At 37.5% G+C, this 24,309-nt stretch overlaps 2 protein-coding genes across 5 annotated transcripts in view; both read left to right on the forward strand.

The window, feature by feature from the left end:
* Positions 1–15,533, forward strand: part of LOC117021754 (basic immunoglobulin-like variable motif-containing protein) — a 58,115-nt gene extending 42,582 nt beyond the window's left edge. For both annotated transcript variants that reach the window (XM_033105089.1, XM_033105083.1), the window contains 9 exons: positions 1,330–1,537; positions 1,849–2,967; positions 5,451–5,698; positions 6,047–6,166; positions 6,322–6,535; positions 8,272–8,416; positions 12,110–12,310; positions 13,141–13,225; positions 14,857–15,533. In XM_033105089.1, coding sequence (XP_032960980.1) covers positions 1,330–1,537; positions 1,849–2,967; positions 5,451–5,698; positions 6,047–6,166; positions 6,322–6,535; positions 8,272–8,416; positions 12,110–12,310; positions 13,141–13,225; positions 14,857–15,456 — 2,940 coding nt within the window. In that variant the 3' untranslated portion in view covers positions 15,457–15,533. The remainder of the gene's footprint in view (positions 1–1,329; positions 1,538–1,848; positions 2,968–5,450; positions 5,699–6,046; positions 6,167–6,321; positions 6,536–8,271; positions 8,417–12,109; positions 12,311–13,140; positions 13,226–14,856) is intronic.
* Positions 15,534–20,182: 4,649 nt separating this feature from the next.
* The window catches only part of LOC117021114 (putative methyltransferase-like protein 21E pseudogene), a 53,141-nt gene continuing 49,014 nt past the window's right edge, over positions 20,183–24,309 (forward strand). For 2 of the 3 annotated variants that reach the window (XM_033103894.1, XM_033103892.1), the window contains exons 1-2: positions 20,183–20,895; positions 22,153–22,232. In XM_033103894.1, the coding sequence (XP_032959785.1) occupies positions 22,163–22,232 (70 nt within the window). In that variant the 5' untranslated portion in view covers positions 20,183–20,895; positions 22,153–22,162. Of the gene's footprint in view, positions 20,896–22,136; positions 22,233–24,309 lie in introns of those variants that run through there. The other variant, XM_033103893.1, reaches the window with a different exon arrangement.

Here is a 24,309-nt window from a genome sequence, read left to right on the forward strand (position 1 = left end):
GCATGTCTTCTAATCATGCCACACCCTTAATTATTACTCTCTTCAGTTAGTGAATGAGTTGTTTTCCTTTCTACTGCTATCACCTACTATTTCTAATATCATTCTCTTTTAACTCACTGTAGGACAGAATATAAACTTTTGCAGCATTATTATTTCTAATGAATGGATGTAGTATTATTTTATCTACAGACTTTTTAACATTTCTTAAATTGATACCCAAATGTATGAAAAGAGCAGGAGGTATTTTCCCATCACTCCTTTCTGTTTTGCCATGAAGAATGTGAACATAGGAAAATGCTAAGATACACAGAAATGATATACAAAGGACAGAAGTAAATTTATTTTCATTTTGGGAAAAATCCAGGCTCAGTTGCTCAATCATTTTATTTCTTGAGTCTGAAAAGATGTTGGGCTGGTCTTGGAGGAAATAGAATTTGGATTAAATAAATAGCAGTGGGAAGGAATGGGAGAAGAGAGACAGTTCTTAATGATTTGTTCCCCTTTACTCCCTTCTGCCAACCACAGGGCCTCGGGGATTGGTACACTAAGGAGGTGGTAATTGTGCAGCAGCTCACTGGGTCTGTAGTTCTGATAGCTGAGGGAAGGTCACAGTCATCCAGGTTGGACCTTTCTATCATGTGTACATTGGGCAAATGCATTGATAATAGTAATGATGATAAGAAGAGTAACAGTAATAATCATAGTAGTGATGGGAGCAATATAGTGTAACATTAATCAACAGATCTGCTTTTGCTCCTAGGTCTACCCTTACTAGCTATGTGGTTCTAAGGAGGTTACTGAACCTCAGTTTCTTCATTTGTAGAATGGAGACAATGATATTTGTCTCATCGGTGGTTGAGAATAAAATGGGGTAATACATATAAAAGCACTTAGAAGAATGCCTTACACAGGAAATGGCTTTGTAAATGTTAACTGTTACTAACTGTGATTGCTATGATTTATTGAGTTTTTTATGTGCCTGGGACTGTGCTGAGTACTTTACTTGCATATTTACTTGCATTAGAAAGGCGTCTGTTAAACCATAATCAGAATGTCTCAGTGCCTGGCATCCCTACATGCTCAATACATGTTTTTTGAATAAGTGATTATGTCATAGACACTATCCATGGTTTCTTTTCTTTTGTCCAGCTTTTTTTGTTTTAAAGTTTACAGTAAGTTATAGTTTTTCCCTGTGTTCAGATTTTACTTTTATAGTGCGAAAATGCCACCCATGAAAAAAATCAGTTGCTCTTTATCCACTTTTGGGCAAATAGAAATACAGTAATATCTGTGTTTAATATAAAAATGATTTTACTTATTTTGCTTTAGGAGTCCAATGACTTTTCACAGTACCAGCTCAAAGGCTTACTTAAAAAAAACCAACTAAACCAGCACATAGAAAATGTCCAAAAGGAAATGAATCAGCAACATTCAGGACAAATCCGAAGGCAATATGAAGATGAAGGGGGCTTTTTGAAGGAGGTAGAGTCAAGGAGAGTGGTCTCTGAAGACACTTCACATTATATCTTGATAAAAGGTACTGGGCACCATCACTTATTTGATGGTTAAAAGCCAAAAATACATTGTATCTCTGAATTGTATCAACTACCACCCCTGGGTAATATTAATGATGTCCTACTTATGTAATAATTGTATGTAGCGATTAATGGATTATTTACTATTGTACCAACCCACTTTAAAATTAACTAATGAATTAACTTTTAGTTGCTGATTAAATGAAAATACATAATTTCATTTATGAGAACCAGGATACTCTTTTTCATGTTATTAAAAGTATATTGTTATACTGTAAAACTATATAGTGAGATTGTTTTAATTTTTCTTAAGGTATACAAGCTAAGAAAGTTGCAGAAGTGGATTCAGAGTCTTTTCCATCTTTCAGCAAAATGCACAGCATGCGTTCTGACATGAAATCGTCTCCATGTGAAAAACTGCAGCCAGAGAAAGAACCTGATGCTACCCCTCCTTCTCCACGAACTTTACTGGCTCTGCAAGCTGCCATGCTGGGAAGTAGCTCCGAAGAGGAGTTGGAGAGTGGGAATCAAAGGCAGCACAATAAGAGCGATGCATCTGCTACTGTAGAAGGAGGGTCCATATCACCACGGACTCTCTTAGCTATTCAGGGAGCTCTTGATGATGATGAAGATGTGAAAGTGCATGCCGGGAATGATGTGCAGACGGGAGGGCCAGCAGCGAGGAAGCTGCTTATAATCAGTTCTGATGAGGAAACTGATGACGGACTTAAAACGAGAGATGGAAACGGAGTACTGCTGACACCAGTGCCTCATTCAACCAGTGTGAACTTTGTAGAGGAACATGTAATCAACACTAATAATGAAAAAGAGCTGACAGACTCAGCTCCTTTGTCAAGTACAGGCTTTTGTCAGGGCAGTGAATCTAGCGTTCCAAAAGAACAAATGCCATTTATTTACATGGTTAATGAAGCCTTTCAGACAAACGATGAGCCTACAGTTAATGATAGAGAAGCTCTAACTCCTTTAGAAAACGCAGTGGTTGGACCTACGAATGCACCTGGGCTTCCGAGTGGAAGGGAACTGACATCAGCATCTCTGACGAGTCCAAGTTCTATATCAAGGCACGAAACATACACCAAAGTGCTTGAGCTACAACAAGATCTTTGTCCAGCTCAGAATAAATATGATTCTTCTGTTCTTTCAAGTGATGATGAAATAGAGCATGAAAAAAATCCTGCTTCTGAAATTACTGGCACTGCGAGTTTGCAAGAAGCGAATAACACACTAAGTGTCCCTTCAAAGGCAATAAGTAACTTAGAAAATGCAGTATCACTTAATGCTAGAGAGCCTGAGAATTTCCTGAAAACCATCCAAGAACATGAGGTTGTGGAATCTGCAGGCCAGGATTTAATTTCAATTCCAAAGTTCGTGGAATCAATGGAAATCGACTCTGAAGAAAGTGAATCTGATGGTAAGTGCTTGTTTTCTTTTGGAGATAAAGAATGATAGAATTCACCTCTGTAGGAACTGAGAGTTCCTTTAGGATGGTACAGTTCCCGCTCTCTACAGCTGATGAACTGAAGACCCAGAAAGGTGAGGTAACTTTGCCTACGAAAGGCACAACTAATAATGGCATATTGCCCTTTCCTGTTTTGCTGTTCTTTTTGTTGTTTTTAAAGGGAGGGAGTGCCCTAATTGGTGAAGGTAAAGGTGAGTTTCCTTTTAGTTCTTTTAACTTTTTATTTAGAAATAATTAACAAACTTAAGAAAGTCAAAAGAATGTTACAAAATATTCGGGTTCCTTCACCCAGTACTTGAGCAGCTAGCATTTTACTACCTCTGCTTTATCATCTCTCTGCCTGCCTGCCCATCTGTATGTACATATGTATATTATATATTTATATCTGTACACACTTTTGTATGGTCGATCCTCATTCTTCAGATTCCGTATTTGTGGAATTACCTACTCACTAAAACTTACTTGTAACCCCAGAATCAATACTCCTATCAGTGTCGTTGTGGTCATTTCGTGGACATGCATAGGACAGCTAAAATTTGAGTTGCAGCACTGTTCCCAGCTGAGATTGAGCAAGGTGACACTCTGCCTTCTTGCTTCAGCTCTCCTACAGAGATGGCCAGAGGGTGGAGATGGGAAAGAGCAGTGTGCAGTGTAGACAAGAAGCTCTGGGGCCAATTGGACAGGTTTTGAATCCCAACTCTGGCACTAGTTAGTAGGGTGGCCTCAGGAAAATCTCTTAACACTCCTGAACCTTGTTTTCTTGTTTGTAAAGTAAATAGAATTTACCAAGATGAGTTGTTTTTAGGATATAGGATTATAAATATATTTCCTATAGGAGCAAATATTCAGTATTCATGTATTTAGTGTTCTTAGTGACTTTATAGAACATAACTGCTGCAAATAAAAAGAAGACTGCACACACATACAACGCCTCCCCCCACGCTAATTTTTTTCCTGGTGTCTGCTCGATTTCTCTACTTTAAGGTTGCTATTTCCCCTTTGTAATTAATAAGTATTTTATGGAAAGGATTTTTGGGGGGCTGTGTAAATAAATGCTGTTCCTGAACAGACCTTCACCCACTTGTTTTAGCATCCATTAATGGTTTTTACCTGAATAAATTATGCTGTAATGGTTGCCAAAAATGGTTGTTTTCTAACTCCACCATTTCTTACGTATTTATTAGTTGGCATCCTACTAGAAGGAAGCTCTTTCCCTTCTCCCCATTTAGAACTTTTTTGTATTAGTTTAGACTCAGGGATTCCTATTTTATTTAGTGAGTTATACTACCATACTTCACTTTGTTGCCCAAATTGTCCCAGCTTTGGCCAGTGGCCAATTTGTCCCTTCAAGCTGGCTCCCGTGACTTTTGACAATTCTCTGTTATATTTTGAACATTACTTTCTGGTCAAGATGATTCAGGTTTATCTTGTATTTTCCCTGCCTTTCCCCCTGAAACTAGCCATTTCGCCAAGGAGACCTGGTTCCTTGTAGTGGCATGGTACTTAGAAATCAAGATCTGCACATGAGTAAGCTTAATTGTTGTTGGGGTGTCATTGCCTCAGGCCCTCGCAGCCCCAAAGCCAGGAAATATATTTAGGTATATACCTACACACATCTAATCTATCTATATATTAAAATTCATAAATTCACACTGATGTCTGCAGTTACAATTCAACATCACAGATTTCATTCTAGCCGCCACCTTTGTAATTTCCCTTTCTAGCAGTGAGAAACCTTGCTCCCATTAAGTTCGATATAGTTACTTATTTGCTCATTTTCTCTCTCTCTATGTCACCATCTCCTGATCCCACTGGCCTCTTCCTTGGCTTAGGCTGTCTCCTTGCCCCAGCCCCCCGGCTGAGAGCCCTTGCCCCCTTCATCCCAATGGTGTAGCCCCCTCTGACCTAGCCCCCTCTGTCTGAAGGGAAGGAAGGGAATCAATACGTATTTTTTAAAGAAAAGACATAGGAGAGGAGAGAAGGAAAGTGGAAGAAGAGCTGTTTCTCTTGGGTACTTACCAGGGTTTCTTCCGCTAAGTCACAGATTTATTTTCTACTATGTTCATAGTGAAATTGCACAGAAACTTATTTTACAGCCTCCACGATTATTTACATACCCCAGTACGTCTCCCTTTTGAATTTTGAAACAATATTAGTTAATTTAAAGAATGTATTTGTAAAGCAGTATGCAAATATTTGAATGATTGGTTCCTAATTTCAAAAACAGTGCCAGTTTATTTAATTGAAAAGGCTTACTTTGAAGTTATAGGCATTTATTATTAAATTTAATGGTAGTATGCTACTATATTACTTGTTTTCTATTACATTTAGATCTTTTCTCTCATTTTTCAGTATACTTTGGAAAACTCTTGATGAATTCAGGATGATTTTAATATTTCAGTTGTAAATAAAGTGACCTTATTATTTTGGTACAGGAAGTTTCATTGAAGTGCGGAGTATAATTAGTGATGATGAACCTCAAGCCGAGTTATCTGAAGCTTCCAAACCTTTCTCTGGACAAAGTAAAGAGGAACCAATAGGGACTAAGAAAGAAGAAGCCACTGGTGACTCTGAGGGCCTCCTAAGAGACAACCCTGAAAGCGAGGCCTTGGGTATTGAGCCACATGAGGAGACTGAAAAAGATACAGACAGTTCGTTCACTGAATGGCAAGATATTGATTTGGTAATAATGTTATGGTGTTCTTTAACTTATTGCTAAGGAAGCCATCCATGTTAAGTATATTGTGAGTGTCAAGGAGTTACTAGATGAATATTTATTAGCTATTTGCATGCATCTTCTTGTTCTTGCTGAGGGCTCCTTTTTATGTAGGCGGCTGGCTAAGATAGTCTCTACTTTCCATGTTATTTAGTGAGGGAACTCCAAAGATATTACAGGCTTGCTCAGGAATCTAAGTGGAAAACATAAGGAGAAAAACTTATTGCTGATTTCAGTCAGACTAAATGCAGGCTTTTGTAACAAATGAATTTATTTGTATTAGTATAATTATCTACAAATGAAATTATTTTATAGGAGGAGCTGGAAACTCTGGAGAGCAGCCTTTTAGCTCAACAGAATTCATTGAAAGCTCAAAAACAGCAGCAAGAACGGATTGCTGCTACTGTTACAGGACAGATGTTTTTGGAGAGCCAGGTAGGTGTACCAACTTGGGCCTCTTAATGATACCCATTGATAATTTTACTCAGTCAGATTCTCCCAGGGCATGTGTTAAATGTTTAAGCACTCCCATTTCTGGGTCAGGACCTGGTACTGCATTTCAGTCAGGGTCATTGTGTTTCTCTCTTTAGGAACTTCTTCGCCTATTTGGAATTCCCTACATCGAGGCTCCCATGGAAGCAGAGGCTCAGTGCGCCATCCTGGACCTGACTGATCAAACTTCCGGAACAATCACCGATGATAGTGACATTTGGCTATTTGGAGCACGGCATGTCTATAAAAACTTCTTTAATAAAAACAAGTTTGTAGAATACTACCAGTATGTGGACTTTCACAACCAATTAGGTAAGACTTCAGAGTATGAGTACGATTATTTGTGAAATTTCCCTTCAGAATTTGTAGTATTTTTTTCTTTCCAAGGAACTAATTTGGTGTATTAATAGAAATGGTAGTCTGTACAAGTTTTTATATAAGTGTTTTTTTTGCTTATTAGAGGAATAGGATTTTTAAATTAGAATTTAAGAAATTAAAATCCTAGTATGTTTAGGCATTTTCTGCAGTTTAATCATCCGACTTGGTTCAACTTTGACTGGTTACCTGAGATCTCGAGAGTGAAATAAAGGTGGTAGAGGGGGGAGGAAGGTAGGAGTCACTCCTGCTGGAATCATGAACAACCTCACGGCCCTATGCTTGTGCTTCCGGCAGTCTTTCACTCTCCCATTTACCCAGCAAACACATATTGAGTGATTCCTCCTATGACTGTTGTTGTTCTTGGAAATGAGGAAACATCAGAGAATAAAACAGTCTAGTAGGAGAAACATGATTAAAAAAATACATAAGTCATAAATGGACAGTAGTATGTGCCATATAGAAAAATAAAGCGATGAAAGAGAGAAGAGAGTCACAGGAAGTGCATGTACTGTTTTATGTAGAATTGTGGTCCGGAAAGGCTTTACTAGTAGGTAACTTTGGGTCTGGGATCTAAAGGAAAGAGGGAGCAAGTGTTATATGTACCTTAGCGATGAGTGTGTCAGACAGAGATTGGCGTGTGCAAAGGCCCTTGGGCAGAAGCTTGATTGGTGTGTTCTAGGGAAGCAACAGGTGCTTCTGGGTAGAGTTGTGTCTTCTCAAAATGCATATATTGTAGTCTTAACCCCCGGTACCTCATAATGTGCCTGTATTTGGAGATAGAGTGTTTAAAGAGATAATTATTAAGTGAGGTCATTAGGGTGGGCCTGAATCCAATCTCACTGGTGTCCTTATGTTACAAGAAGAGATTAGGGCATAGAGGGAGGAGGGAGGACCATGTGAAGACATGTGGAGAATATGGCCATTTGCAGGCCAAGGAGAGAGGCCTTCAGACGAAACTAACCTTGCCCACATCTTGATTTCAGACTTCTAGCCTCCAGAACTATGAGGAAATAAATTCCTGTTGTTTAAGCCAGCCAGTCTGGGTACTTTGTTGTCATAGCCCAAGCAAAGTAATAAAGGCCAGTGTGAGTGAATGAGGAGGAGAATGGCAAGAGTTAATATCAGAGGAAGGAGGATGCCAAAACCAAGTGGGATCGGATCTATTGTGCGATAGCAAGGATTTGTAGGTGGACTGAGTGTGTGATGTGAGAGAAGAACAGTCAGGGATGACTCCCCCTCCTGAGCAGCTGGTAGAATGGACTCACCATTAATAGGAGGGAGACTGGGGAGGAGCAGTGGGACAAGAGAGAGAGGAGGATCCAGGCTTGGATTTGTTACATCTGACGTGCCCATTAGATGTCCACATGCAGAGGTTAAGGTAAGAGTTGAATATGTGTGACTGGTTCAGAGGAGAAATCCAAGCTAGAGAGCTAAATTCGTGGATCAGAATATAGATGGTATTTAAAGCTGTGAGGGTGGATGAAACTTTAAAATTCTTAACAGAATGTTATTTTAAAAAAAGAATCTATTTTCAAATAGTAAATAAGAGATATCTATGTTGGATGAGAATGTATATACACATACATATATAATAAACTGTCTATAAATGTTGTGTAATAAATGTTTATAAAATAAAATTTAAATACATATAATAATTTTTACTTTTGTAGGATTGGATCGGAACAAATTAATAAATTTGGCCTATTTGCTTGGAAGTGATTACACAGAAGGGATACCAACTGTAGGTTGTGTTACAGCCATGGAAATTCTCAATGAATTTCCTGGACATGGCCTGGAACCTCTCCTAAAATTCTCGTAAGTTCTTTCTTAATTTCTTTAATTCAGATATCTGTATAAATACTCAGATTAACAAACGGAACCATTGTTTACGCCATGAACTGTCACAGATCATTGTTCATTGAGAAAACAGAAGGAGGTATTGGTTGGGGTTGCTAAAGTTCATTTCTAGAATTCTGATGGAACCAGAGACCTTTTTTTTTCAGTGTTGCCAGGCTTATCCTAATTCAGAGGTACAAAGCCTGTTCTGTAAGATTTCCTAGGTATGTAGAAGTTGTTGTTTCATTCATTCATATGTTTATTGAATATGAGTAGCTGCTTTGTGCTAGACACTGGGTTAGGTTGGGATAGGAAAGATGACTAAATTCATAGACCCTCATGTGCCCTCATGCAGCTCCCACACTATTGGGGGTGACAGAGAAACAAACACCTACTTGTACTTCTATGTGTTGAGTGTTCTGAAAGAGGTCGGCCAGAGAGGGGCATGGAAATGGAATGCCAGGAACTTTATATCAGGTACTGCTACCCTTTTCTTACCACATGTACACGTATACTGTGATATATTCAGTGGGAGGGTCGTATTCCACCCACGACCCAGAGCTGCCCTGTCCTTGGGGTACAGGGCAGTTTTGGAGATTCTGAGATGGTGGTAGTTAGGATTATGTCTGTGAAAGTAGTTCTTTCTTAAGATTGCCCCTTGGTGGCATCTTTCTAAAAAATTTAAAACATACATGCCATACATTTCATTTCTTTTAAAGTGCACAGTTTAGTGGCTTTTAGTCTTTTTAGGAGATTGTGATGGCATTTTTAAACCATCAGTTTGTCATGAGGTACTATTTGAAAGATTATTTAATGATTCTTTAGTGTTTTCTCCATTGTATCTCCTCTGTTTGAAAGATTTCGGGATGTTCTGGTCTGAAGAATCAGTGATTAGAATTACCACTTAAATACAAAATTGTTTAATCAGATTGCTATCCTCCAGCCTTAGCACACATACCAATGTATTTTACTTTAGGCTTTCTTTATCTCTCTTTTCATAATTTTATTTATGAGGAAATGTATATCCTGGAGGTACGTTATTAGGTAGCTTGTAGGTCATGGTATTTAAATAACTTGAAAAACTAAAAATAACTTTTATACAAATAATAAATACATAATAGAAAAATTATAAAATATGGATTAAAAAGATTACAATTATCATTTTGGTTTGTATAATTTTAGACTTTCCACATACAGTCTACATATACAGGCAGTGCCAAAAAAATGTATACACATTTTAAAAAGGAAAATTGTATTAAAATTGTAATACTCAATATATACCGATAACAAAAGATGAATACAAGTCACGTTTGACTTCTGCAATTACAAGAGGTGCTCAAAGTGGTACCATCAGCGCCCATACACTTCTGATTACTGCAAACTACTGCTTGAGCAACGTTGACCAAAGTGTCCACTTGTATATATTTTTTTGTTACCCCCGACACACACAGACACACACACACACACACATATACGGTATAGATACACACATACACACACATTTGACCCTTGAACAACATGGTTTTGAACTGCATGGATCCACTGATATGTGAATTTTTTTCAGTCACTACACAATATTTTCAATCTGCGTTTGGGAATTGGTGGATACAGAAGGCTGACCAGATGCATTGCTCTAAGCCATTTTATATAAGGGACTTGGGCATCCATGGGTTTTGGTATCTGCAGGGGATTCGGGAACCAATCCCCCTTTATACCGAGGGATGACTGGAGTAATTTTTGGGTAGTCAAAAGTTAATAATGCGGATTTTCGGTTGTACGGGGATCAGTGCCACCGAACCCCACATTGTTCAAGGGTCAGGTGTATACCTACACATGTATACTCATGTAAGAGTGTGTGTATTCGTTTTTCTACAAGAATGGGATGATGCTCTATACTTTTTGTATTATCTGGAACTCATTTGGTGATAAAACAAGGCCTATTATCAATGTACAGGTTTATTTCATTGTTTTTTAATAAATCCATTAATAGTTTTTCGACATATGATGATTAATCAAATGCCTATTGTTATTTCTGTTTTTTTAAAGTATAAACAGACATTGATTTGAATGTCCTTATGTTTAGGTTCTTATCTGAGTATTGTTGTAGGCTAAGTGAAAATGATATGTAACTTTTCAATTTGGTATCCTAATTACTAGCGAGAGTGATTTATTTCATGTTTATTAACAGTTTATGGTTCTGATTTAGTGCTTAGGCTGTTTATGCCATTTTTCTTTTATTTCAACAATTTTTTCTCGTTTGCTGCCAGTTGAATGGCTTACACGTTTACAGTCAGTGTTAACAATTTCTGCCTTTGGTCCTCTAGCTTGCTGATGATAAATAGGGGAAGCCTCAGCAGTGCATGGATCAAGAGGGTTAGGACAAATGCAGAGGTAAAGAACTAAAGAAGCAGTGGAAAGCGTGTTGCTTTGCTTTCTTCCCTGCTTTCCCCTTTTCTCAAGCAGATTCTGGCTGGTCAGGTTCCCTTTAAAGTAGAGCTTCTCTGGTCCTGCAGGCTGAATTCAGCCAGTTGTGTTTGATTTGGCCTACACAGTGCCCTCTTCTTTCATTTTGAATTGGCTACCAACATTTAAATTTGGGGAAATTTCCCAGAAAATTTTGGATTCTCTTGGGGGAAAATGAGATCTGAAATTACTTGCTCCAAATCCTAAATAAACCCTGAAACAGCTGGAGCAGAGAACAGCAATTCCACCCTACTGACTTGGCCTGGGCACAAATCCTTCAATTTTATCTCAGACGTTACCACTCTCTATTGTGTCCCCACAGCCCAAGTGATTGGCAGGTGCCATCTTTCATCTTTACGTTAAGTGCCTGGCCCTCTTGCTTTACGGAGGGGGTGATCCTTTTGCTTTGATGAGCTCATAGAATGTTGTGCCAGTCCTCCTAACTGGCAATTATGATAGCTATTTCAAAGAGGAAAATTCAAAAAAAAAGGAAGGGAGAAATATAGGTATCTTCTCAGTGCACTCTTAGAAATACCGTTTCCCTGAAAATAAGACCTCCCCGGACAATCAGCTCTAATGCGTCTTTTGCACCAAAAATTAACATAAGACCCAGTATCATATCATATGTCATATCATATCATATCACATCATATCGTTGTATTATACCCGGCCTTATATTATAGTAAAATAAGACCGGGTCTTATATTAATTTTTGCTCCAAAAGACGCATGAGAGCTGATTGTCTGGCTAGGTCTTATTTTCGGGGAAACACGGTAGTATTGTAAAATTGATGAAGAAAGATCTTTTTTTCCTTTTTGTGTTTTGATCCTACAGTGGAATCTGTAGTTAGTCCTTTTTAGTGCTAGATGGCACTCCTGCATCGGTGAAGCGAAAAAATTGCTTAGCCCACAAATCTGAGTCAGTGGCTACTACGGAGTATGTGAAGCAGTGGAACATGTGTGATGATTGGATGTGTAGACCAGTTAATACAATGCGAGGCACAGAGTGAGCTTTAATCAATGTTTTCTATCATTATACATTGTGATTAATAGCACTGAAAATAATAACATTTGTATTCTGTAGGTTATAGGCATTGTTTGGGAATTAGCATTTGAGTTTATGTCACCTAACTTTAAGTTTAGCTCTTTATCTGAAGTGCATCTACTATGTCTTTTTGCTTTATAAAGACTTGTTTCCTTTGCCTTATAGAGAGTGGTGGCACGAAGCTCAAAAAAATAAGAAGATTAGACCTAATCCTTATGACACTAAAGTGAAAAAAAAATTACGAAAGTTGCAACTCTCACCTGGCTTTCCCAACCCAGCTGTTGCAGATGCTTACCTGAAACCTGTGGTGAATGACTCCAGGGAATCGTTTCTGTGGGGGAAACCTGATCTTGACAAAATTAGAGAATATCCTTTTACTGAAAACATCAAGGAACACTGAGGCAAATATGTGTTTTGGTTTAAAACATGAAGTTGGATCGGTTTTTTTCTTAATATTCCATTCATCTAAGACATTCCTTTAGTTCCTTTTCCTCTCTCCTTTGGTTTTTTTTTTTTGGTGGTAAAATGCACATAAAATTTACTTTCTTAACCATTTTAAGTGTGTATTTCAATAATATTAAAACATTCACATTTTTGTGCAACTATCACCACCATCCATATCCATAATTCTTTTCATTGTGTAAAACTGAAAGTCTCTATCCATTAAACAATATCCTTAGTTTCAAAGAGGATTTTTATTTGAAATAGTAGTGATAAGCTTTCATAGCTATAACAACATACTTAAGTATTATTTATTTGGAAAGATAATTAGTTTTGTTCTTTTTGTTACTGATGTTCCTTTTCTACATATTTAAATAATCATTTGATTAAGTGTTTAAAAGTTTGCAATACAGTTAATCTAACTACAGTTTTTATCTTTCAAAGATAATGTCTAATATCTGCAGCCTGTTTTTACTCTGGGTGAAGGTTTTTCAATAGCCACGAGTCTTTGATGACCTAAAAGGAGAGTTGGATATGTTTTTGTCTTAGAGGATATTGAAAAGTACATAGTGCCAGATGATTATGTTAGAGTTATTTGTTTTGTTACTCTTTCTTTTACCACATTTAATCTTTATAAATATGAAAATGTTTGGAGATAATGGGAAATGGAATGAAGGATGGGCTCTTTGGACCTTCGTATTTATCACTTGCTCAAATATCTTTAGAAACATGTATGAGTCTTTAACTGCCTGCATATTTTGTCAGCGATATTTTGGCTGGAACAGGACGAAGACGGATGAGTCTCTCTTTCCAGTGTTAAAGCAACTGAATGCCCAGCAGGTAGTCACGGCAGCTCTTTTCCTAAGTTCAGGATAAAGAGTAAACCCAGGAAGGCTGTGAGTGGCAGTTGTTAAAGACCAGTTACTCTTTTATTTTAGAGCATGTAACATACATTTTTGAATGATTATACTTCAGATAAGAGAACAGAGGAAAACAGAAAAATTGGACTTTTTTTTCACTTTCTAATGTCACCCTTGGGCTAGACTTTGGTGTCCTTTTGATTCATTCTGACTTTGAAAAAACCAATCTAATAATGGATTTGTTTTTATAGTTAAATATTTTATCCTTTCAGAGCTACTTTTATATTTGACAAGTCTAGGAAGTATTCAGTCCAAAGTATTTCTGATCATTAATATGTTAATGCTCTTTAATTCTGTGGATGAATCATCAAAGGTAGCAGTTCAGTCATTATACTGTATCGCAGAGGAGATTTTTGAGGAGAAAAAGGCCTTTATGTGGTCCTCAGATCCCCTATGTCGGTAACTGACTTGCTTCATCTGCGAGTGTGTTCCTACCCACACAGAAACCTCTTACCCCAGAGGCAACCCACAAAACATACATAAAAGTAAACCTTTTAGCAGAAATGAGACCATTTCTTGTAAGACATATTAGGTTGGGCTGGTTTTGGAAAAATATAAACAAAACTGAGACATTTCCATAGTTTCCCATTGTTTAATGACGTTCCCTACTGGGAAACATTGTACGCCAACAGATAAGGCTCCTCGGCTTAGTGATTGATCATTCCTTAATTTCAGATAAATTTTGTTGTAATAAAATTTATTACTTTGTAGAAGTTAATATAAGTTTGTATCCCCCCAAATTAGAAAGTGAAAAAATGAATTAAAATTACTTGTCTACTTCCTCTAATATAGATATTGACATTTAGCTTTATTTTTTTAATGTCCCCTCTCCTTCCCATATATATTTGTTATCATAGATAAATGCAATTTGATATATCTACCCTCCATCTATTAAAATATTTTATTTCTGTGTATTCCATAATTTCATAATTTCAAATGACCAGATTACATTTCATCAAAGAGATTTAACTTAATTGGTTCAGTTCATTTAGTGGACATTTAATTTTCAGGTTTTCATAATGTTATGAAATCAGGCACATAACCTTCCCAAATGTAACCATTTTTAAAGAATGTCTTCCTAAAAGTGAATTTGCTGAACAAAAGGCATAAATATTTCTTACTAGTCCTAACATATAATACTGTGAATTTGCCTCTTAAAGGTTTTGTATCATGATAATATTTTTAAAAGAAGGAGGTAGTGAAATTTAGAAATAAACCCCATTAACTTATGTTGCTCCAAAAGAAGATGATGTATTTGGCTACTGAAAAAAAATATTTAACTTTCTTTGAGTGCCTAAGAAGGGATTTCTTATTTGAGAAACGCGGACAGAGGACTTAGTTGACAGAGGTGGTGCAAGTACTGCAGTAAGTATGACCTAGAAAGTAAATTTACCGTGAGTAAATAATTTGGGAGACTGGCTTTTGAGAGTGAATGTATTAGTATTCTCTGAAAGAGTCATACAATGCCAGTGATCAAGGTGGAGCTCTTTGATTTGTTTTAGAAACTTTACTTGCTTGTCTGATTTATTATTATTTTGTTTTATTTTTTAGACGCAGCTCCGAATTGATTCTTTCTTTAGATTAGCTCAACAGGAGAAACAAGATGTTAAGGGTATTAAGAGCCAGAGACTTAACAGAGCTGTAACGTGTATGCTGAGAAAAGAAAGAGAAGCAGCAGCCAGTGAAATAGAAGCAGTTTCTGTTGCCATTGAGAAAGAATATGAGTTCCCTGATAAGGCAAAAGGTAAGACCCAGAAGAGAAGCACAGCAAATAAGTGGAAAGAGTCATCAAGCCTGAAAAGAGCGAGGCTTTTGGATTCTAACCCAGAGAGTGAATGTGGTGGGTTTTTGGGGGAGGCCTACCTCTCCCAGTCACCTAATACATCCTCAAGTGAGGGTGCCGAGTGTTTGTCTGTCATGAACATGCAGCGGGGAAAAGCCGCTGGAGAGGCAAAAGGCAGCTCTGTAGGTTTGCAGAACACACTGGAACTTGGTCCTGTAAGGGACAAAGGTGAAGGTTCGACTTCGAGCAGCTCCAGTGATGATGACCGAGAGAAAACAAAACAAGTCCTGGTGACTGCCAGATCTGTGTTTGGGAAGAAAAAGAGGAAACTGAGATGTACAAGAGGAAGAAAGAAAAACCTAATTTAAATGTATATTCTCTGTAATTGGGTACAAGTTAATATATTGTAATGAATTTGTTGTGAGGAAATAATAAAATTAAATATCTGCACAGTGTATTTAACTTGGCATGTATTTATTTTTAAATATGTTACATTTTTCTAGTGTTTTCTACTTCATGAATATTTCCTTGTATTTCTTTGTCTGTTCATGTTTCTATTGTTGTACAATGTCTGATATTTTCTGACGACATTTGAAACAAAAAGGAAGATTTATATTGATTAGTACTCACTCTCGATATGCATCCCTCTGACTTTCCAACCTAGATAAGAAGAAAGGTATCCTTATTTCTCATTTCACAACAGTGGCGGTTCTACCCAGCTACATAAAGTCTTGTCCCCCACTGCTTCCCATTTTCTCTGAGGGTCCACTTAAAAGGATAGCAGGAGGGAAGCTCATTGCTGCAGCATACTTGAAGAGTATGTCTGCTGTGGTTATAGTGAAATAATTAGAAAACCTATATGGGGTGCACGATCCCAGCTGTGAGCATGAACTGTACATGGGGACCTCAGTACCGTCATGTTCGGCTTTTAAAGCACTTCAGTTATCCCACACTGACTGACGTGTAAATGCACTTGGGGACTCAGGGCTGTAGTTAAACTGGTGAGTAACTGAGAGTGGCATCCAGAGGATTATTGTTAACAGCCGTTTCTTTAGGGTGGCCCAGCCAAGGGTAGTTTGTGGATTCCTCCTGCTGACACCTGTCACAATAACAACTCCCAAAGTTCTGGATACGTGGAGTTAAGAACAATCTGAGGATAGCATTCCTACTTACTTTGAGTTTGGGTTCTTTGGGCTTCCGGTCCTCCTCCCCAGTCTGTCTTTTCTGACATTTTGGTATTTTCAATTTTTACTGATTTCCTTCCCTCAGTCTTCAAATAGTTGAAAATCTTCACCAGTGAAACACAAATACAAATAAGTACTTCAATAATCTTTGAGTGACTCCTGAATACTTTTCATAGACTCTCACTTATATTTATTTTTCAGCCCAATTTCCCACATATTTGGACTACAGCTGCTGTTTTTCTTTGCTCATTATTTATTCCTTCCTAATTTGAAATGTCTTCTGCTTCTATCAGTCTTCTTTAGAAGCCTTCTAAAGTCAACAGTCACTCCACATAAATAAACTCAAATCTTTTCTTAGTGCATCTTTTCTCTGGAGGTATTTGAAGCAGGATTTTTTGGGGGGGAGGAGGGACTTTTTCATGTTATTTTCATTTCTCAAAACTACTTATAATTGGGAGTTTTCTGCATGTGTTTGTAGGTAGGATGATAGTTTTGTTAAAGAATTTTTATTGTTTTTGGTTGATAATTCACATTTGTTTTGCACTAATAGTGGGGTGAAGGCTAAGCTGCTCTAACAAAGAGATGTTCATATACAGCGGCCTGAATGAGCTGGAACATGATTTATGTCTTACTCAGCAGTCTGGTCAATCTAAGCTGGTAATGCAATTGTGTACCATGAGGCCGTTCAGGGTCTCAGGTTCAGCCATTACCTAGGCTGCTGTGTCGCTTGAGTGGTCTACCCTGGGTCATTGCTACATCTGCATTTCTATCCGCTGGAAGAGGAAAGAACCAAAAGTCCAGGGCAAGTAGAATGTTTCATGTTAAAGGTGACTAGAAAAATCACTTTTGCTGCCATCCTATTGACCTGAGTGAGCATGTTCTTCAGAATATAGTAGAAATGCTCAGAAATGTCTTTTCCACCTGGGCCAGGTACCCAGGGAGAGGAGAAAAGGGGGATATTCAGGACTACTAGTAGGACACAGATACAGTATTTATGCCATAGGTACAGTATTTATGCCATAGGAGCAGTATTTAAAGAACAGTTTATTATATCCTTTTTTCTCTTAACCCTGTGACCAACTTATATCCTTGTACAAAGGCAGAAACAAGTTTACCAAATTCACCCATCTAGTAGGAAAGCATGGCCTGAACCCAAATCTTCTAACTTGAAATTCAAGATGCCATTTTACTTATAAAATAGGTAAACAGCAGCAATGCTGATTTGTCATTATATAAAGCAAGTTGGTATACCTATTATTTACTTAGGATGATGGCCAGCATATACATTTTTTATAAAATTATCTTTCAGCTCAATATTTTCTTTAGCTTTCTCTACATTTGCTATTAAGCTAGTGAGCTCTTTATTTCATTTATTGTATATTCAGTTGTATTCTGTCTGACTCATTTTTATAGATCCCAGTTCTCTGCTGTAATTCCTGTCATCAATTTTTGGACATCTTAATCACCATTACTTTGAAGTCTATTTCAAACAACTCCAATATCTGGTTCACCTGTGGATTTCTATTGACTCTTGGTATGGCTAGTAAATTTTTACTGAGTGCTGGACATTATGTAGTAAAAATTGTAGATGTTCTAGATCTTTCTCTAGAGAGGATTCCAGAACATTTTCTGGCAAGCAGCCGTGGGGATGATCACCTCACTCAGATCAGAACTGAGTGGATTCAAGACTGGTTTATAGTCTTTGTAAGACTCCATCTTTTAGTCTCCCCTGTTTCTAAAAAGTAGTTTCCCAGAGGTACCTGGAAATGACAGCCAGAGTGTTCCTCTCTTCTTTTGAGCTTTGCTCTGCTTTTAGCCACTTTATGCTTGGAAAATGAGCCTCTTGGCCTAAACATCTTGCTGAGCAAATACATTGAACGACAAGTCAGTGCTGAGTGTCAGGATTACTCCTCCATTCCTTTCTGGGATCTTAGGTCCCCAATTCCTAGCTGCCTTGCCAGCTTCAAACATTTTTGTCTCCCCAGTTCTGTGAGGTCTGTAGCATAAAGCTTTGCTGGCATCCCTCCATGTTGTCCTCTTTGGCTTATAAACCTCTTTACACCAATAATCAGCAGAAGCATGGAATTCTTGGCTGCTTTGGCAGCTCTGATGCTTTGTGTGTGTGTGTGTGTGTGTGTGTGTGTGTAAGATCTAATTTTTTAGTTCTCAATATAAGAGCTATAAGCTATTTAAATTTGGAGGCAAAAGTCGGTACACTTTTAAAACTGTACAATATAATTGAAATAATCGTTGTCGTCGTGACGGTTTAGATGATTGGTTTAGGGATTCTGTCTCTCAAGAAATCCAGCACTGAGGTTTCGTGATCTTTTAAATATCTCCTTGAAAAAGGTGATTTTTTTTCATCAAATGATTCTTTATTCTTCTTTTAAAAAGGCCCAGAAAGAGAGTATCCTCTGCCCAGAATTAACTGCCTATGAATAATAGTTTTCATTGTTTAGGATTTTGCAGTTTCCAGAATGTTTTTTTACCTGCTGTATTCATCTCACAAATATATGTTGTGTGCCTTTTTATGTCCGTTTCTAGAAAAGGAAGCCAAGAAACACTAAATGCCAAAATCGCAAGCTGATTATTGACAGGAATAACTAAAATCAGGCTCCCAGACTACTAGTCCTGTCTAATATATTAAGGTGGCCTTAATTTAACTTTGTGTACATCATGGTATATAAAGTATTTCTTAGAAGCTATACCCACACAAAGCTTATTTAACTTTACACTATTGTGTGATTTTGTTATCTATAATAACAATGTTACCCAATAATGAAAATTACCCCAATCGTAAGCTATTAAGAACAGAACTACCATATGATCCAGCAATTTCTTTTCTGGGTATTTACCAGAAACATACTCAAACACTTATTCGTAAAGATATACGAGGTTGGACAATTAAGTTCACGAACTCATCCTAGAAAATGTGCTACATACCTCATTGCTGAATATCACTATGGTCACCTTCAAAGTACTCCCCTTGGGAAGCTATGCACTGATGCCAGTGCCTAGTCCACCCTTCAAAGCAATTTTGGAACTCTTTTTCTGGAATAGCCATCAAAGCTGTCTTCGTATTACCCTCAATGTCCTGAATGTCATCAAAATGTCTTCCTTTCAATATTTTCTTTACCTTCGGGTAAAGAAAAAAGGGGGAGCCAGATCAGGTGAGTAGGGAAGGAGTTCCAATACAGTTATTTGTTTACTGGCTAAAAACTCCCTCACAGACAGTGCCGTGTGAGCTGGTGCATTGTCGTGATGCAAGAGCCATGAATTGGCGAAAAGTTCAGGTCGTCTAACTTTTTCATGCAGCCTTTTCAGCACTTACAAATAGTGAACATGGTTAACTGTCCAGTTGGTACAAATTCATAATGAATAATCCCTCTGGTATCAAAAAAGGTTAGCAACATCATTGCAACAAGTTCGCAAACTTAATTGTCAGACCTCGTATGTACGCCCTATTTTCATCACAGCATTATTTACAATAGCCAAGACATGGAAACAACCTTAGTGTTCATTGGTGGATGATTGGATAAAGAAGATGTGATATATATATATATATACATATATATATAAAACATCTTTATCCAATCATATGTGTAATATATATATATATATTTATGAATACTACTCAGCCATGAAAAAGATGACGTTGCCATTTGCGACGACATGGATGGATTTTGAGAGTATTATGCTAAGTGAAATAAGTCAGTAGAGGACAAAAACCGTATGATTTCACTCGTGGAATATAAACCTAGAAGTAACAAATGAACTAACAAAAGGAACTCATGGATACAGACAACAGAATGGTGGTTACCAGAGAAGAAGGGTGGGGGGGCGAAGTGGGTAAAGGGGGTCAAATATATGGTGATGGAAGGAAACTAGGCTTTGGGTGGTGAGCACACAATAGAGTATAGAGATGTCGAATTATAATGTACTCCTGCAAATGTTACTAACCAGTGCTACCCCAATAAATGTAATAAAGAAAAGGGATATTTTCTGTGAATGGGGCATTTATATGTACTGTGAGGTGCAGCTCTGCATGCACATGTGCAGGTGCACAGGTGGACAATAACCCTCAGCTTTCCTATTCAGTCTGAGTAGGAAAGAATCCTGGGAATTTGATTCCTGTGTCCACAGCACAGCTGCACACATTTTCAAACATTCTGGTGTAGTTGATTCGCCCCCAGACAGGTGACAGGAAAAATACATGACCTCCATTTCTGAGGACACCACAGCTGTAGTCTTAAATAACTCTTGGCATCAAAATTGAAAAGTGGATCGCTTCGCAGAAATAGTCTTCACTCACGTGCAAGAGTGGTTTATATTCACCTATTAACAACTCTAGCTCTGTTCATGGCACACTCCTGTGGAATATTCCTACTGTCCCTCAGCCCCCTTATTTATGGGCATTCCCACCTCGTTGCTGTACCACCAGAAGCTCCGAAGCTGCAGCTGTCAGGATCCTAATTCCTTCTTCAGGACTCCCTGCCAGTGTGTACAGTAGCAAGCTGCATGCTTTGGTGCTAGCCTTTCAGGCACTCGCAGAGGTCTCATCAGCAAATCAAAAGTTGTGGATGATAATTTTTAATCTTCCAGAAACTCAGCTAACTCGTTTAGGTATGTCCAGACTTAACATTTAATGTTGATCTTCAGGCAGACACGTATAATAAAGACTGCTTTCTTTAATGGAAGAGAAACTATATTGGGAAAAATGTATGACCACTTTTGGTATTGTTTAGCCATGTGACCTCAGGGATATAATTTACCTTTTGGTTTTCCTTGTTTGTAAACTCTAGGGGAAATAATTTTCTTCTAACTTACTGTAAAGAAGAGTGTGGTGGCTGTGAAAAATGTTTTAGGATCCTTGAGAAAGGAGTGATGTATAAATTCATGGTAGTATCGTGATTATTATATGACCCAACATTGAGACGTAAGACATCAAATCATTGCTTTCCAAAATTGGAATAACAACTCGTTTAAGCTTACTCAAGTGATATGCTCTATTTGAGAGGCATAAAATACTTTAATTTCTTTAGTTTTAAATATGTTTGCGGAGATGGCATGGATTCTTTTTAAAGTAGAAGATATTCAGAAAACCATTTAGCAGTTGTGCTGTTTGACATAGGGTATGTGCTAATGAAACATTGATGGGAAAAATATGAACTTTGAATTTGTTGCTATGTCGTAAGCTCTATTTTAGATTAATAGTATGGTTTTTTACTACACTGAATGGAAGCCATTTTCTCTCAATGTTTGAATTACCTCTTAAGTTTTAGGATTATTATCTGACTAGTCAATATAAAGATGACGTCTTTTTTTGTGATAGCTGAGGTTGTCTCTGATGAAGACTGTTTTCTTTCTCCAGTGGCTTCTAAAATTTCTGACTCTGAAGCCTTTCTTTGAGTTTTGATTTATACTAGCTAGATTGTGTTTCCATGGTAGTTCTTTTTTCCCCCTTCATACAAGATATGCAAATATATTCGTATTCATCTGTTTTTAAAGCATACAAACAAAAGTGGTCAGATACAAGACATGAAGAACAAACTTGGTTTAAGAAAGCCTGGCTGCTATTCCCCAATTCAACCGTTGAAGAGCAGTGACAACAATTATGCCATCCCCCAGAGTCAGGCTAGTGCCACTTCCTGGAAATCCCTTCTACCATAAGGCTGGGTTGTTTTTCTCTCCAAACCTGTCAAGGAAATGCCAGAGTGTGCTTTACCATGCTAGTTCTTAAAGCATGGTTTATTATTATATGATTGCAATATAATTTCCCTGCTATATTTGAAGTTAAACTTTATTAGGTAAATATAAAAGCACTCAACACATTTTGAATTAATTGCTACCATTTGATATTTTAATGTATTATTTGTCTAGTTTTCAAGAAATGATCAAGAAAGCATCAGTATATAGTCATCCATTAGATCGTCGCTTAATGGATCCAGAAGCTCAAAAAGGTAAATCATTATATGTTTGTTTATGTAATTTGAACAATTCTAAGATGAAAAACAACTAACAAAATATAAAACCTTACCTTTGCAGTGTTCATTAATGTCTTAAATGGAGCTAGAACTTTATCAATTGCATATTATATCTTGGCTTTTGTTTGCTAACCTGTATATATCCTTAATAATGTTTAATGTACACTGCTATACTTATGGTCCTGATGATATGTTAGAGATAATTTTGAAAGACAATAAATTAAATATATAGACTTGCCAAATATTTATTTATTTTTTTAATATGCAGAAGTGGAATAATTTTTTTCCCAAGTGCTATATGCTAAATACATGATCATGATTTTTGAGTTATTTCATTTCAGATGAGATTGTAAGAGAGATCAGTCCTATGTAAAACTACACGTTTTTACTAATATTTGGATGAAAGATGATTTTAGACTATAAAAACATTTCTTGCCTCTGTTTATGGTTCCTCTGATGTATTAATTGGAGGCAAATACATAATGCAATTTATCTCTTGGTGTAAGGAGAATTCCAGTTTGAATTCTTCTTTTACTGTAGTTGTTTGAAATCAACCCACCATCATCTTAAATAGCCTGACTTTGCAAGGAACATGTAGTATAATTGTTTTGAGATAAAAAGTGCAGACATACATTCTTGACACAGACTAGAATTATTACCATGTTTTTGTAGTATAAATTTATCTTGGCTTCTTTCTTTCTCTCTATCCTCTATCTACCCACAGTGGATGTTTTCTAAGAACTATAGTCTTATTTTTTTTTTCCTTTTTAAGGCATACCAGGTGGCCCCTACCTAGGTGAGCATATCTTTGTCCATGAGAACTGGGGGTATGCCCAGTGCTGGCATCCTAGGTGGCTTAAACACTAATGGTTTTACTGTAGTGATTTTTGCAAACCTAAACATTTAAAGTCCTAATCACTTAGAGAATCCAGGCATATAAATGATTTGAATGAAGAAGTTCTGGGTGGCTTATGAATAAAATTACATCATTATTCTTATCATTAGTAACAATGCTTGGTTTCAACTGTGTGCACGATAATGTGGCAAATTACAAAGGAAATGGAAGAAGTTCAAGGTAAGGTTGAGACAGAACTAATATTAAAATATTTTATAACACGAATAATCACACCCCATAATTATCTATATAGCCAATTAAAGCTTTAAAAACATGCTCACAGGCGCAGTGCTAAGGGGATTAAGTGTGTGTTGCTGGGGCAGAGTCAGATGGCGTTCTGTTGGAAAGACTACCACTCACCAGAGGAACACTCAGTTCTTAAGTACCGAATGTTGACTTATCCTTCTAAATCTTTTATACTTAGTATCTTGTGCTTGGAAAGGATGGAGCAAACCCATAGCCCAGCTCTATTTCAACACTGGCCTGAGGACCCAAGAATTATAGGATGTTACTTAGTTATACACAGATTAAAGTTAGGACTATGGTGGATGCTGAAAATTCCTCTGTCTGTGGTTTCTATGCTGCATTATAATCTATGCTGTCTAAAACCTCACCCACATGAGCTATTCCAAGGGTCTTCTGTTGTCTACCTCTTGCCTAAAGACACTTTCCAGCTGTTAGCGCTTGTAACAATGTGTTATAAGCTAGCAGGGTGTTGCTCAGGGTCTGCACTTCTGGAGCGGGTTCATCCTAACCCCAGGCTCAGTGATTCCTGTGCACTATTCTTCATAAACGTGTCCTCCCAACTGCTTACTTGATGCCCTACCTACTGCTTGTGTTTATTTGGCTCCTTTAAAAAACAGATGCTAAAATGGGATTAAACATGCAAGAGATTGGGGGAAATATTGTGGAGGGTAAAGAAGGAACAGAGACAGGCAGGGAGATCTTCAGACCACCATGCAGGTTCAACACCTGTGAGAGGAGAGAGAGGGCAGGTTGGTTAGGAAGACCTCAGACTGCAACACACTTCTGAGAAAGTCTCAGGCAAGCAGAGGGGCATTCCGTGAGCAAAAGCTGCCCACTAGGCGAGTGTCCTTCCGCTATGGATGGGAATGGGCTGACTTTAGCAGGCAGCCCCAGGGGGAAGCATGGCCTCCA

The sequence above is a fragment of the Rhinolophus ferrumequinum genome, chromosome 4, assembly GCF_004115265.2.
Source record: "Rhinolophus ferrumequinum isolate MPI-CBG mRhiFer1 chromosome 4, mRhiFer1_v1.p, whole genome shotgun sequence".
Classification (NCBI taxonomy): domain Eukaryota; kingdom Metazoa; phylum Chordata; class Mammalia; order Chiroptera; family Rhinolophidae; genus Rhinolophus; species Rhinolophus ferrumequinum.